At 38.5% G+C, this 16,328-nt stretch overlaps 1 protein-coding gene across 4 annotated transcripts in view; it reads right to left on the bottom strand.

The window, feature by feature from the left end:
• Nucleotides 1-16,328, bottom strand: part of LOC109937816 (AT-rich interactive domain-containing protein 1A) — a 123,528-nt gene that overhangs the window by 80,819 nt on the left and 26,381 nt on the right. For all 4 annotated transcript variants that reach the window (XM_048612998.1, XM_020536318.2, XM_048612999.1 and 1 more), the window contains exon 2: nt 3,276-3,482. In XM_048612998.1, the coding sequence (XP_048468955.1) occupies nt 3,276-3,482 (207 nt within the window). The remainder of the gene's footprint in view (nt 1-3,275; nt 3,483-16,328) is intronic.

The raw sequence follows: 16,328 nt of genomic DNA, 5'->3' as shown, positions 1-16,328 counted from the left end.
AACCCGAGCACCCAGAGGAAACCCATGCAGACACGGGCAGATTGTGAAAACTCCACACAGACAGTTGCCAGAGGGTGGAATTGAACCCAGGTCCCTGGCGCTGTGAGGCAGCAGTGCCAATCACTGTACCACCGTACCGTCCCATTTTAAATATTTAAAAATCTTTAGGCAAAATTCTGACATGCAATGAGAATATATAAAACCCAAAGAAAGCAGTGGGAATCATTTCTGGAGAGGCAGAATTGAAAAGCAGAGAAATATTTCAGGGAATTGAAGTAGGTCTGCATTGTGTGAAGCTAAGTGAACAAATTTCACACCTAATGGCCTGATGTTTAATTGGACGATATTTTTGCTCACCCAGGACTTAAACCTGGACTAGCAGCATGACAAGTCAGAGTCATTTGTAAGGACCGACTGTTGTGGAAAATGTTGACACCTGTGACTTTTCTGAACATCAAATGGCAATCCCTTTTAAGGTTTGAATATTTCCTCTCATCATGCCAACGTTGGCTCTGTCCTGGAAACCCATTATGGGAGGGTCGCCAATTTTGCCAAGTATAAAACTAGGCAGATCAGGTAGGTTCAGGAATCATAATTAGATATTGATTGTGATTATTTCATGGAAGAGACTTAAGCAGAGATAATAGAGAAGACCAGAAGTGGAATCACAACAAGTTGGGACAGGCCAAGAAAAGCAAGGAGTGAGATCACAGCAAGACACAGGGTGGCATCATGGCAAGATGGGATGAGCACAGCAAGTGGGTGTAGGGATCATAGGAAAGTTATTGAGATGATGGAGTGTAGGAGGTTGAAAGGCGACCTGATAGAAGTTTGTAAAATCATGAGGGGCATAGATAGAGTTAATGGTAGCTGTCTTTTCCCTACCATGGGGGATTTCAACACCAAGGGCCACGTTTTCAAAGTAAGAGCAGAGAGATTTAAAAAAAGACGAGACAAATTTTTCCACAGAGGGTGGGTCGTGTATGGAATGAACTTACCGAGGAAGTGGTGGATGCGGGTGCAATTACAAATGTTTAAAAGACATTTGAATAATTACATGACTAGGAAGGGTTTGGAGGGATATGGGCCAGGATCAGGCAGGTAGGGCTAGTTTAGTCCGGGATTATATGTGGCATGGTCTGATTGGGCCGAAGGGTCTGTTTCCATGCTGTATGACTCAGAATCTGTGCATTTCAGTTTATGTGGAACTTCGGTTAAACGATACAGAGTACAACGAACAATTCTCGTTTTCATATTACAGAAGGGATATACAGGCACTGAAGAAAATTCAAGGAAAATATATTACAATCGTACTAGAATTGAAATGATATTAGGTATCAAGAAAGATTGAAGTACTGAAGCTGAAGCACTTCTCTCTAGAAAAAGCTAAAGTTAAGGGTGATTTGATGGAGATATTGAAGATAAAACAAAATTATCTAACAGACTTGGAAACGTTTTCACCTGCAGTTAAAGACAGAACTAAGGATCATAAACATAATATCAGTAATGAATCTAATAGGGCACTCAGCATAAGTTTATTTAACCACAGAGCTGTTAGAATGTGAATTTTCTACCATAAGGAGTAGCTGAAGCACTATCATGGAAACTCAAAAGAAAAGATAGCTGAGCAAAGGGCCAAAGGAATAGAATATTATGAAGATAAAGGTAGAAGTACATCTGTGTAAAGCAAAAACATCATTTTGAACGTGTTGTTGTGCAGAAAGGTCATTTGTCATAAGAGACCAAATTTTTTTTACTTCTTTGGAAGTATAAACTGAAATGGAATTTGAACTGCTTTAACTAAGAAGGCTGAAAGAGTTTGGCAACTTAAAAATCAAGTGTTGTGTATTACTGAGCTGTATAGTAATGTTGCTTTTGTGGAAGAAAGTAAAGGGAGTGGACGATAACGAACTCCAAGAATCTCTGGAATCGAGGAAAGTCGGCCTGACAACAGCCCTCTGATTGGCACTTCCAGCTTGTTAACACTCTACAGCTCAACCAAAGAACCACAAACATCCAGAACCTGCAGTCTCACCCTCTCTCCCAGCCTCCAAGTCAGGATTCTCAAGTGCAGAACAGACACCTGCACAAATCATTCTCAAAAACTGCCAGGATGAAGCCAATTAATTATTTTACATAGTCTTAAAAGGCTTAAAATTATGGACTTATGACATGTTGCATTTTTCACTTGTTACCCTTGTAGGCCATGCAGTGTGCATTATAGGTAGGGAAAGGTTGGTGTATCAACTATTTATTGGGACAGTAGAACATGGACTGTGAAACAAAATGATACAAACAAAACCTTTATTTCAAGTGGTCAATTATATGGCTCAGGTTACCAGGCCACTGGTCAAACACCACAACTAAAGAAACAATAGGTTACTCATTGATCTTTAATTTGGATGCTTGAAACATCCGCTTTTTGGACTGTTTCCATCTTTGCATACTCGCTTTTAAATGCAATGCTGACAATGTTTTATCAATGGTCTAGGAATGATCCAGAGAGAGACAGGACATTTCCACAGAGCAAATCCCTAATCACAGCCAGGTCAGACAAACATCATTGTTAAGAGAACAAAAAAAAACCTTTCGACCCTCAAACAGAAGCTTGAGAAGAGTACAGGTTGGGAAGTTCCAAATCACCACAGTGACAAGGACAAACAGAAACTACATCAAAAACTGGAGTTAAATCTCTTCCATAATCAACTGCACTGGAGTTTTGCTTCCAGTGATTCACCAGTGTGCAACAATGTCTTTTAATTAAGGTGCAGGGAAAAATGGTAACTTGTGTTTTGAGCACAAAGTCTGAAGTTCAATAGTAGTTAGAATGATTTAATTTTCATGCACAATAGTAAGGGAACAGCTATGAAGAATTGTACATAGGCCACTGCAAATTGACTATTACTGCTTGCACCTCACCTAAAATTATTTTAAGTATATATTAACACAAATCATTACAGCCCCATTAGCAACAATTAGGGATCTTAGAGCAGCTGCGGGAAAATTAAACAAAAATTGGGGCAGTCTAAGAGGAGGAAGAAATTTCTTACAGGTGAGCATGGAACTGATGCTAGGACATAGCTAAATAAACAGCCATGACCAAATTGACATTGCTGAAAAACAACTTGTAGATACATGGCTGCACACAATTACAATGCGCCTCCAACAGATTTCAGAAAAATAGACCACTTGCATAAATATTACAAGTAGGCAATACAATTACAGCACAAATGCAATCATATACAATTTCAAGTGGATTTCCAAACATTTCTCACCTGTTGTGGGTACTGCAGCCCGCCACCCATGGTGCCTTGGGCCCGGCCCTGCACACCCACGGGATAGCGCTGAGGCGCTGGAGGTCCATACGGTTGTCCTGGGTAAGGTCCGCTCTGTTGCGGTGGTGCCTGCTGTGCATATGGATTATTGCTGCCGCCATATGGCTGAGGTCTTTTCATCCCCATCTGGTCCATTGGGCTAGTTGGCTGATAAAAGAAATTGATCGGTGATTAGTTACTGACAACAATATAACTGTCATAACAGCTGATATTGTTTCCAAAAGATCTGCTTGCTTTTCAAAGTTTGGTATTTAGTCAGAGAAAAAAAAAAGCCGTTGTATTAACAAGACTTGAAATAAATTCAGCAAGACTAGAAATCAGACCTTTCTCCTTTAAAACATACTTTTTCCTCTGTTAAATGTGATACATCCCATCAGCAAGAAATGCATATTAAAATTACAAGACAATTCAGTTAATCAAAATGGTGCTTAAGGTATTTACACACAAAACTTTCTAAAACATCTGATGACATGCAACACTGCCATCAAGCCCATCTGGTCTAATTTTGCTCGAAGTGACTGTTGATAGTGATGGGCTGGCTTGTCATTCATTTGAGAGAGAAGAGCATAAGGTAAGAATAAAAGGAGGATTTAACTAAGAAAATGAAAGAAAAGCTTGATTTGTTGCTGTGTGGAAGCTAATTCAAAGAGCAAGATGTCAAAAAGGTCACAAAGATGATTACAGCAGAACCAGCAAAGACACTACAGTATACAGCAACATTTAGTATCTAATCCAAAGACTCTCAAATCAGGAAGTCAATCAAGAGATTGTTCTACAAAAAGTCAACTTTGATTAAACAAATTCCAAATGTACAAAATCTTGCAGAAACCACTATCACTTTTGATGCAGATTTCTGGCAGTCTTTGTTGCATTCCTAATCCATGCAACAATGCATTCCCGATGTGTACATATGTACGAATGAATTTCTTAAAATGGTTATTGGTTTATACGGCAGTACATGGCTTTTAATACAATAGATTGGCCCACAAGCCAAGTAGTAAGCAATATTCATCCTGGACCGGGGAAAGATACATATTCATATACTTACCCCTTTCTTTACTTCATGTATTACTGTCCAGATGATGAGAAGCCAACATACCACCCAAGATCAAGGACTGGATGACAGGCAGTGTGCTATGTAATTTCCAAGTTAGATATTACATTTTCTGGCAACCCTCAGTTGCATTCTCTTTCAAACAAACCTTTAAGTCAACTCACCAAAGGGGGCAGCATTGCTTCTGTTAGGTCCTAGTTACACAGATCATCCATTGGCTTACTGGTTTTTAAAAAACTAAAACACGAATGTCATTCTTCTGTCACTGACCTCTGTGCCATTTTCCCATCAAATTAATCAGGAAACAGACACTTTCACTCTAATCAAGAATCAAAATCCTTCGAGAGAGAGAACTGTCACTAAAAACATTAGTGTAGAATTTTACCATCTCCCAAATATTTTACTGCATAGATCAGTTTCTGATCAACGCACATGAATGATATTTACATATATACAGTGCTGTGATTGCAAGCTTTAAATCAAGGCTTTTAATGCAAGGAGGGGAGAATAGCAATTTTCGAGAGGGTGGCAATATTACACTGCTGGCTGCCATTTTGTGAACTACTGTGGACATTTTGTGGAGTACACTAATGCAGACATTGCACACTTACTATAACTGCAGCTATTCAGTCTGACATTCCAGTTTCTGAACTGAAACAACAATTATATGGTGGTCTTTACATTAAAAAAAAATCCTAAGATGCTACTAATCATACAAACAAGCAGTCATTTTAAGCTTACTGGACAAGTCAAAAGGTAGGGGCTATATAAAACTGGGAATAAGTGTTCAGTGATCCCCTGCATTCTTGCATTAAAGTTTAAGGAATGTACAAATCAAATCTGTAAACAAAAATACATTCAATTACATTGCTGTGGGTGTAGAATCACATGTAGCCAACATCAAGAATGGCTGGCAAATTTCCTTTCCCGATTGAAATAAGTGGGATTTTTACAGTGAATGGTAGTTTAATGGTCACAATTACGAAGACTAGTTTTACGATGTAAATTCCACTAGCTGTCATGGAGAGATAGATATCCAGCTTCAGAGAATTAGCTTGGACCTCTGGATGACTCGTCCAGTAACATCACCACAACACCATTGTCTCCACTCATACCCTCTCCAAACCTATCTTGTTCAAGTCCCAGTTAAAGCTTCTTCAACCCAATTTTATCTGAACTGATTACCCAAATTCCAATTTGCCTCATGTAACCCCAAATTTTTAAGCACTTGCACATACTCAGCCCCCTCTCCACAACAGTCAACCACCATGCAATCTCCAACATCTTGAATACAATGCCATTGCCAAAATTCATGACCATGGTTCTTCCAATCCATGTTTAAATCTCACATTGCCTATATGCCCTACTGGAGGATTGAAAAGGTTCTAATCAATGCCACAAGTGATACCTGCCTTAGGGGCAGCAACTTTTGATGCTGCTAACTGCACAATATGCTGCTTTTAACTATTCCTTCATTATCTACCTCAGTGCCTTGGAGTCATTTCACTAAGACTGGGTTTCTAATTGAGGCCAATGTATTTTCAGCAATGAGCTCCGTTCATACTCCTCTAAATATTGACAGAAGCTTTCCTCGGCCGTCACCTTTTCCTCATTTATCCATTGTTTGTTGAGGGCATCATGCACATAAATGATCAGATACTAGATTGCTAACAAGGTACAAGCCAGCTTTTCTTGATCCAACTGCTGCCTTCAAAATGGGCCTGCGGTTTTCTGCGTGGTATTGTTCAATTTAAGGGTTCTGGTCTCCATCCTTAACTAACCATTTAATGATTCTAAACACCTACTTAAGCACTTCCCTGCTTCTCTAATTAGAAAAAGAATGCCATTTCAAATAAGTTTCAATGTTTAGCGTGAAATAAAACCATTGCAGGTTGTCCTTTATCTCACATCGCATTGAATGCCCAAAAGACTAGCCCTCCATCACATGCTGTCTCTTACCTTCCTGCCTGGCACTAGTCCAAGACCTTCAACTTTCACTGTTATGCTTTTGGCTTCAAAATCCAACAGTGGTTTAAGAGACCCATGAAAACACTGGCCTCTGACGTGACTGTTCCCTGGAGGTCTAGTCATTTATGTTAACTACTTGAATCCCACATGTGTGGCCAAGGGCAATAATGCAACTCTACCATTTCTTATTTCTAGTGCAGAATTAGAGTCCACCTTTCACCCTAGCACAGTTCTGACATTTGTCGGAAATAAACATAAACCATTACTTTCAATGATCAATAAATTAAAATTAAATTTCACAGTAGTAAAATAGTTATGAAGAACTAAATTAAAAATTGGGATTGCAACAAGGCAGCCAGAAATCCTGACCAATAATTCAGAGAATAAGAGTTAAAATCCCTTTAGTGCAGTTTGAAAACAATTAGATTTAAAATATTCTTGTGTCCTATCAAAATGCAAAGTTATAAACATTGGATAGAGCAAATTATAGGACTTCCTCAATTGCAGATTACACAAGCACTTTAAAAAGTATGCATATACGCACAACAATAAACACACTTACGTAGGAGATTCAATCAGATTTATTTTAAAATACTAGGAAAGAGGAAAGGTCAAACGGACCAGGATTCAGCATCAACTAATCAGTGATACCCCACCGAAAAATGCAGGAAGTGCAGAGGTCACTCATCACACTTGCTTGCAGTTACTGCCTACCCACCGTGTACAGTCACTTTAACCATTTCGTTAAGATCTCACAGCAATTCCAGCAACCCTCAGAAGTTAAGACCTAAAGGAGGGCAGAGAACGAGAACGGGTGCCGGGGGACATATAAAAAGCAAAACAAAACTGTTTCAGAAAGGATATCATAAAGCACAAAGCGGTTTACAAAAAAGAGAAGTGAAGTGAAGCTGCCAGCAGTCCAGCATTGATCATCCAAAATAAAGTTAACCAGATATCATTCAGTAAACCAGAAAGTAAAATTAGAAAGTACACCGAGAACAGGGACCACTTTTCACACCATGGAATATTATTCAAAGAAAACCATTTAATACGTCCTCCAAGATGTTTCAATTCCCTTACTAAGGGTTACACATGCTGATTAGGAACAGAACTGAACCAGTCAGCAAGAGGGAAACACTAGGTTCCTGTGAAGACCTCATTCATTTTTGCCCACAATTAGTGATCACCACTATACAGGCAACCATTAGCTAACAAATTGCTCTTTCCTCTCAACAGCCATCCAGTACCTCACTCCAATTACCCTTTATTCATATGAATACTCGACAAGTGTCTGTTGGATTTCTAGCATGTAGTTCTTATACTCATGTTCAGTATCTATGCACGTGCAATTAAAACAGATTGCTGTTATCCTGTCCAGTTATTCATTCCTCCCACTCACGTATGCAAACAAAATACCAGCAATAACTAGCATCTACATAGTCCCTTTTTACACAGTAAAGCATCATGATGTACTTCACAGCAGTATTATCAAACAATGTAATACCAACTAACAAAGGAAGTACTTAGATTGGAGGCCGAAATCTTTGTGACACAGGTAGATTTCTGAAGGAGGAAACCAGGGTGTGGGGTATGAGCTGTTTCAGGCAGGCAATTTCAGAATCTGGGACCTAGACAGCAGAAAATACAGCCTCCAGCATCAGTCATTAACATTAGGGATGCACAAGAACCAGAATTGCAATATGCAGACATTTCCGAACATTGTAATGGTGGAGTTGATAGAGTAGACAAAAAGAACAATGCCAAATATGTGTCATAAGGATGTTGGAGGTCATTATTGGTCAGTGAGCAAGGTGGCAAGGGCTGAACAGGACTTGGTGCAAGTTAGTAGTCAATCAGGAGAGATCCTGACAGAGCAGGCTCGAAGTGTCAAATTGTTATTGCTGTCTTCTAATCCATACATTTATTGTAAGTTTGTCTTAAATGAGACAGAAGGTTGGAGGCTGGTCAGGATTGTTAAGTCAAAGGTGAAAAAGACATGGATGATAGTTTTGGCAGCACTGGAATGGCAAGTGAGAGGGGTGAGTGTTGTTATTATTAAGATGGAATTCGGCATTCTTTATAGAAACTGTGTACAGATAGTTCTCCTGTAATGCAATTGTTGCATTCTTGTGATCTTGCACTATAGAAAATCAGTTAAGGAATTCACTATAGAAAAATCGCTATATGTGTACGGCAGAAAGTTCACGTTATCCAAACAGCGTCCACTATTCATCAATCGCATTACAGCCAATTCACGTTAATGAAATACTCATTATAGCAGAAATAACTGTATGGGGGCAGAAGCTCAGCGCATGGATAAATATTTGTGAAAATTGCAAAATCAGGGTGAGCTAAGGCAGTAAATCAGGGAGAAAGATTGAGTTGACAGTTAGGAATTTGGTTCATGGCATTTGGAGAAAAACAGTTTCAAAAATCTCCATGTTCAGCCCAACAAGCATCAAAGGCTGGTTTTGTGTTTTTTGGCGTGACAGCAGACAGAAATTGAGAATATAAATCCTTAGCTTACTGATTAGAAAATTTAGTGCAACTGATCAGAACACTGTTTCAGAAATGTATGAAATGTCAAATGGAACTCAACTAACTTTCTACAAAAAATTTAGAATCTTGAACCCAATTATAGCACCTTCACTGCCACGAAGGATAATTAACATGGCAATGGTTAGAGATGGAGCTATTCGATTTACATGAACTACAATAACGAAACAGTGTATGAGGCTAATCAACCTGTATCAAAGTTTATCCTCCCCACAAATAAATTCCCAATTCAACATTCCCAAATATGTTCTCTTTCAAACATTTAACTAATCTTAAACAGAGACGCAGTCTCTGCTTCTGTCAACTTCAGTGAGTTCCACAGCATCATTTCAATATTTGCCAAAATTTTTGCTTTCTGTCCAAAGTCCTCTGCATTTAATTTACTCAACGTCCCCTTGTTCTAGCCCCTTCAATTACTGGACATGACCACGTTTTGTGTGCTATCCACTCAATTTTAGCTATCTTTCAAAAATCACCATTTCAATTTGTTAAACCATTATCTTTGTACCTCCTTAGAGCAGGCAACTTCCACTTCCAAGCTGTCAGCAAGCAAAGGATGATTGTCAAAGTTTTCTTTATTAAATGTGACCTCATCATACATCACACAAATGATCAAAAGCATTTGCTATTTTAGGAACCCAATGTGACACTTGGTTCCCCCACACATATTCACAACAGACAGGATGGGAGCAGCAGAAATGCCTCGAACAGGAATTATCATAATCCAGAGATAGTAGGAACTGCAGATGCTGGAGAATCTGAGATAACAAGGTGTAGAGAAGAAGGGTCTAGGCCCAAAACGTCAGCTTTCCTGGTCCTCTGATGCTGCTTGGCCTGCTGTGTTCATCCAGCTCTACACCTTGTTATCATAATCCATTCTGGGATAGACAGCAATATTCATGTTTTGCAGCTATGAAGAAAAATGCTGCGAATACAAACCTGGTACACACAGAGCTTTGCACCTTCAACTAGTTTCCTGGTGTTCCACACTCAACCTCTCAACTTTGAGGTGACCAGATGGCAGAAAAAGAGGGGCCACCAGAAGGAAAGAACTGTTGACCTCAGGTCAACATTATTCATCTGGGCTAGCTGTGGAAGGGATTGCCACTCACGACGCAACCTCTATAGCAACGAGGAGATGTTCAATCCAGAAGTGACACACCCTGGGCGCAGTCCATCATCTCCAAAGACAATGAATGCCCTCTAGACTACAATCATATTGTGGCACTACTTGTTACAATGCAAGCAGGTTTCCATTAAGAGAAGATTTCGCACTGGATTACCAGTTAAACCTCATGCCCTAGGTTTACAGATTGGAATGAAGGCCTAGTCATAAATCCATGGAGGTTTCAACACAGAGAAAGAAGCCATTCAACCCATCGTATCTGTGACAACTATTTGCAGAAGTACTGTCAATTGTTGCAACTTTTATACTGTTGTGGCAAAAAGAAATTGTTAAATTGACCTCTAATTTAGTCAAGACAGCATTTAAGAATTACATTCAAGTGGTCTTTCTGATCCAAGTACAGTTAATACAAGTAATCACTGAAACCTGGTTAATCTCAATCTGAGCATTAATTTGCAGTCATAGGTCATTTACTTGTTCATGTGCTTAACACATTGTAAATGAGAAGTCTATAAAATACACGGTTATTAACTGCGCAAATTAAGAAATAGTTTAGCAGAAGCTGCTGTGCAGAGATATATATCAAGCTGTGTGAACCCATTTACTGACCCCACCTGCCAATAAGTAGTATGTATGGAATTAGCTCATTTTTAGTAGTATGGGGACTTTACAAGTGGTTTATTCATTTATAATATTTCAATTTAAACTGTAAAAATTTTAGAAATTCTTATTTAATGCCTTCTCATTCTTCACATTGTTGAAATTCACAGATACAACATAAAATGATTTGCCCAAGTTGGAGGAAGGCATTTTAAGACCAGCCTTATCAAAAGAGAAACTAGTTAGCAAGCATATGACATTTAAACAACAGAAAAACAGTTAAATTTTAACTATTTTCAGGCAAGAACAGAATATTAAAAACCAGAAGAGTTTGGTGCTTTGTCAGGAAAGTAACTGGAAAAGTAATTGAAGCTGATCAAGATTTGGTACTGTTAAACATTGCCATGATAAACATAAAACTAAAAAAAAAAGTACTCCACTGTTAGTAAAAGGTGCCAAGATACTTTGGAGTTAGTGGCACAATCTCAAGACAGTCAGTGAAACTCTTGCCATTAACAGGACAATGTATTTTAACCCTGGCATTAAAAAGCAAAGTAAAACTAAGTCAGTAACGGCACAGAAAAGAGCCATTTGACCTGACTGCTTGCGGTCCACAATTCCATCCAATTTCAAATAACCCTATTAACATGTGAGTCTGTCCTTTCCTCTGTCAAGTACTACTAGAGTATCTTTAAATGAAATTATGTTATTCCCTTGACTACTCCTTGTGGTAGTGCATTCCCCATTCCAATTTTTCCAAGTAAAAAAAATTCTCCTGATTTTCTTATTAGATTTAGTAATGATAATCTTATATTTGTGAACACTAAATCCTTCCAAAAAAGAAAACATTTATCTTATTCTAAACCATCCATTAGATCATCCCTCAGCCTTGTCTCTACAGAAAGGAGCCCATGTCAGTGCAAATCTAGAAATATTTGAAACTAGAGATCCAGTATTATTCTTACACCATTTTTGTACCTTGTTAAAGGCCTATCATTTATTTACAACATTGATCTAGATTGAACTGTACATAGTATTTCAATTATGGCGTCGCCAAGATTTGACAAACTTAACATCAACATATATGACTAATTTTAATTTACGCATATGTAACTCCATATCCCTCTGTTTCTCTAACAGATTTTAGGATCCAACGTAATTTGGGACATTGATTTTGTAGCAAAATCATCTCATACTTATCAATTCTGGACTTTGTTTATTAATTACATATCCAGTCTGCAAATTTATACTACCCTACATTTTGCCGCAAACTTCCTTTTTGTTCAATACCAACACTAACCCTCACCCCACTCTCAACTTTGTTGCCCACAAATTTAAAATTTATTCCCTATCAAATACTGTACATATTAACATACATTGAAAATAGTGCCAGTACCAATTCTTGTGCACGACTACTTTTTGACAGAGTAACTAGACAAATCATTACTCTAGATCTTCTGTTTTGTAGCTGAATTGCTCTCCATACTGCGTCCTGAATCTACATATTTAGATCTTATGTTATAAATCTGTGCATTTCCTCAAAGGACTTAGGAAAGTCCAAATACGTTGCACTTAATATATTAATCTGGAACTTCAAGTTCAGGGAAAAGTAGTCAAGCCATGCTGACTACTCTTTAAGCTATTAAAGATATCTAGACATTTTTCAGAGTAAGAATTTCATTACCTATTCCTGAACTGACATTATACAAGCCGGTCTGTAATTCTCTGGATTGTTTCATCTTCCCTATCATATACAAAGAATAAAATTAGCTGACCTCCATTCTAAGGTTCTTTAGTAGGGGAGGAAACGGATAGCAATTAGAGCTGCAGAGTTTAGAAAAACTATTTTTTTTTACAAAATGACCTCGGATCAATTAAGACTATGGCCTCTTTACCTTTTATTAATTAACTGGTCCCTATTCAGTGACAATGATAATACAAACCAGGAAAACATTAAAGTATTGCTTTCCTGTGATTCAATCAAAATAAATTGCATTAACACAGCATCTTTAATATAAAAAGTTGCCTCAAGCCACTTTACAGAGGTTCAGATTAAAATGGACTTGCAGGCAAAGGAGGTGGTTTAGAGGAAAGTTAGACTAAGAGGCTAGATAAAGATGGATTTGAAGGTAGGCAATAAACTGGTTGAATGAGGTTGGGGCAATTAAGGGCTTTTTTTTTAAGGAAGTGTGTTTCAGGAAGTGTGGCTAGAAAGCTGAAGGTACAGCTTTTAAGCACAAGGGAAATAACCAAAAATAGTTATGCTATATGGGCCCATTTTTCTTTTCCTAAAACTTTTTATTCTTAAACATTCTGAACACAGTCAGCTGCTGTATTTTACAATGCTCTGGTGCTTTACAATGCTCACTCTCCTGGATCTCAACTACAAAGATTGAAAATTTGACAATAGCAAAATAATAAAGTCCCACCATTTCTATCTCAACGAAGAGATCAAGTTTCCAAATTCACTATCCAGTTCTCGGGTAACAAATCAAAGCCAACAACAGCCCTCACACAAGATAATTGTGTTTCAATACAAGGGGGAAGTGCATTGGCACAAGTGTGAAACCACCAGGATTTCATCACATTTGTTCAATATGTTGCCTCCAGACAACTCAATATGGAGTCATAATTCTGTAATGGTACTGCAGGTGTTGTTTACTGTTCCAAGCCAGCAATACTAACACTGCAAACACCCAACACCGGACTTTACTGAAAGCCTAGCAACACTACGTACATTCATGTCCTGTGTCTGCCTCAACTCACTGTATACAGGATAAAGGACTTCCACAGGTCTTTAATCTAGTCTGTAAATGAACATTCCCTTTCTGTGGGATTGCTCATTTCCTAAAGATACCTAAAGTAACTTTGACATACTGCAACTAAATAAGTATCAGCAAATCTACAGGAAATTCAACTCTGTGGTGTTTTCAGTCAGCTTTCTTACATCAAGGAGTCACCTTTGCCCTCCACTGGATTAAGACATCGCCTTTTCTCCTGAGAATTATATAGACATCATTACAGCAGATATTTCCACTTATAAAATCAAAAAGATTTTTAGGAACTTTGTGAAAAAACTCACTATGCATAAAGAACTGTTAGGCACAATCATTCCATTTGCTGTACCTTATGGCAAGCCAGGTCCAACTGTGGGAAGGAAGGCTCCAACACACTATTTATAAATCATTTTAAATTGAGGGCACTCTGCCTAAAATCTAAAACCTCACAGCTGTGCACTGTTTGAATTGTTGCCAAGTAAATTTTTCATCAGTCTTGGCAATGAATGAATGACACTCAGTAAAAGACAGGAGGGTTTGTGATGATGTGACGTCAAGGAGGGGGTGGGGAAGCACATTGCACACTTGTTCCAAGTGGAGTCTCTGGTTCACTCACACTGCTCTGCTGCCTGCCTCTTATGAATGCAAGGAAGAGATCCCTTTCTCTCTTTCTTGTTGCACTTTCCATTGAATAGCACATGGCTAATCTACATACACCAAGGCCACACCACTTCTTGTCTGAAGGGTTAGCATCAGGGGCTGCCTGCCTAGGAGTTGGATTCCTGCCTGATGACTGATAATGACGAGTCAACAGATGGCTTGGGTTGCTAATAAACAAAGATGGTCATGTGATTTGCCACACAGCAAAGGAAGCCAAGCTGATTGTTTAAAGACACCAGCTTCTATAATATTAGCACTGCCTGCTGTCCGTGGCTGCTGAACAGGCTCTCTCGAGTTAGATTATAAAACTACATGAAACAGACTGGTGCCTACATGAATCAGCCCAGTTTTGTTTGCCACTGTGAGTGCAATCTACTTTGATTTAAACCAGATATTCAAATATGAATGATAACAAAAGAGCAAGCTGCTCATGGGTCCTAAACTGGTCAGCTGAAAAACTGTAGATCACAGTACGCAAGTTGACTTGACATACAGGATAACCCTATTTCTTCAGCACTTGACTTGCACTCTAAATCAGCATACGGGATCGAACAGGTGATAGGAGTCTTGTTGCAAAAACAATTGCTTAAGACACACACACACAGGAGACCACGATAAAGCAAGTGATGAACGGAATAGTTTTTTTAGCAAAGTTAACATTTCAGAGCCAGCAACCCTTCTTCAGAAACAGGTCACTGGCTCCAAAACGTTAACTGTGTTTTCTCTGCAGAATTTGCCAGACATGCTGAGTTTTTCAAATAATTTCTGTTTTTATTGTTGTATTTCCAGCATCTGCAGTTCTTTCGGTTTTTTGAATGAAATACAAGATGCTTCCAAGTTAAAAGCTCTTAACGTTTACTAACTCAAATAACAGTGCTGAAGCAAAAGAATTCCAGGTTTGTGAAAACATGATTCAGATTAGAATGAAGTAGCCATCCTGAAGAAAATGACCAAAACCAAATTGGCTATCAGAACAGAAGCCAGCCATGTGACACACGTACCAGAATGGGTCCTCAAAAATCAGAATGCCTACATCATTACCAGAAACTCTGTGCATAAATGCACTCAGGTATGCCAAATCAAACCAAAGCCAAAAAAAATTTCAGCTCCTTTTTATGGAATGAAACGATCTATTGTTGCGGCAGAAAACTGCGATCAGAGATTAACCAGTGTCCAGCAATTCATCTACAGACAGCAAAAACATGTATGCCCATCAAATCACAGTGAAATTCATTGATGAATTTCAATATTTCCAGAAGCCAAACTATGGACTGCAAACTTTTAAACAAAGTAGAAAATTACAAGATTCATAGTGACTACATTCCAAGTAGAACAAAATCAAAGTCTACAATAATTTTCAAACATGAAGATGACATAAAAGCATTCTAAACATGAAGTTCACCGCAGCATTTATGTGCCCATGACAACAATTGGACAGATGAGGATGGGGTGAAGTTATGGATCCATAATGTGTGAAATAGGTATCCCTACAGGCAACTGAAAGGATGCAGCTTAACATGGGACAGTTGTATCCAACATACCCAAAGAGATTAGGAGGTGCCAGCAAAGAAATAACAGTCATTGCGGTTGTACCAGTGGCCTTTAATGGCTGTAGTTCAACCTGTGTACATGTGCTTCAACAAGCCATTCAAGTATTGGTGTGTGCCAAATGCATGAGTGGATAGCCGATACAGAAAAAGGACAGGAGATAGTGGCTAACTCAAATGAATAATTTTATCAACAGGACTTTGTTCAGCAGTTGAAACCCACTGGAGAAGTTTGGCAATCTAAATTGTTATGATTGAGCAGAACTTGGTGCAGGATGAACACATTAATTTTCCATCCTTCATAAAATTAGTTGCTAAGATTATCAGGAGATAATGCTCATATTAAACAAACGAATTATTCAACTTTCAGGCACAATATTTGGGAAGTATCTTCAAGGTGGCAGCTTGAAAATAAAGGCGGCAACATAATACACTCATTGTAAACGCCTTTAACACTAGTTCATCCCAATTTTCTCAAAACTCTAATTGGAGTGATCAAAAATTAAACTTGCGTAAAAGCAGCCAACAACTGATTTTTATACACTGCCTTTAGCAACCCAGCAATTGACCTGGATTCTAGAAATGACAAACACAGCCCTATTGATTCTGCAGAGTCATCCTTAAAAACATCAGGGGGCTTGATGCAAAATTGGGAGAACTACCCCACAGGCTAGTCAAGCAAAAGTCTGAAAGTGAAACTGCCAA

Source organism: Rhincodon typus, chromosome 27 (assembly GCF_021869965.1).
Source record: "Rhincodon typus isolate 14 chromosome 27, sRhiTyp1.1, whole genome shotgun sequence".
Lineage (NCBI taxonomy): Eukaryota > Metazoa > Chordata > Chondrichthyes > Orectolobiformes > Rhincodontidae > Rhincodon > Rhincodon typus.
Note: the sequence above shows the minus strand (reverse complement) of the source record. Positions and strands in the feature narration are given on the sequence as shown.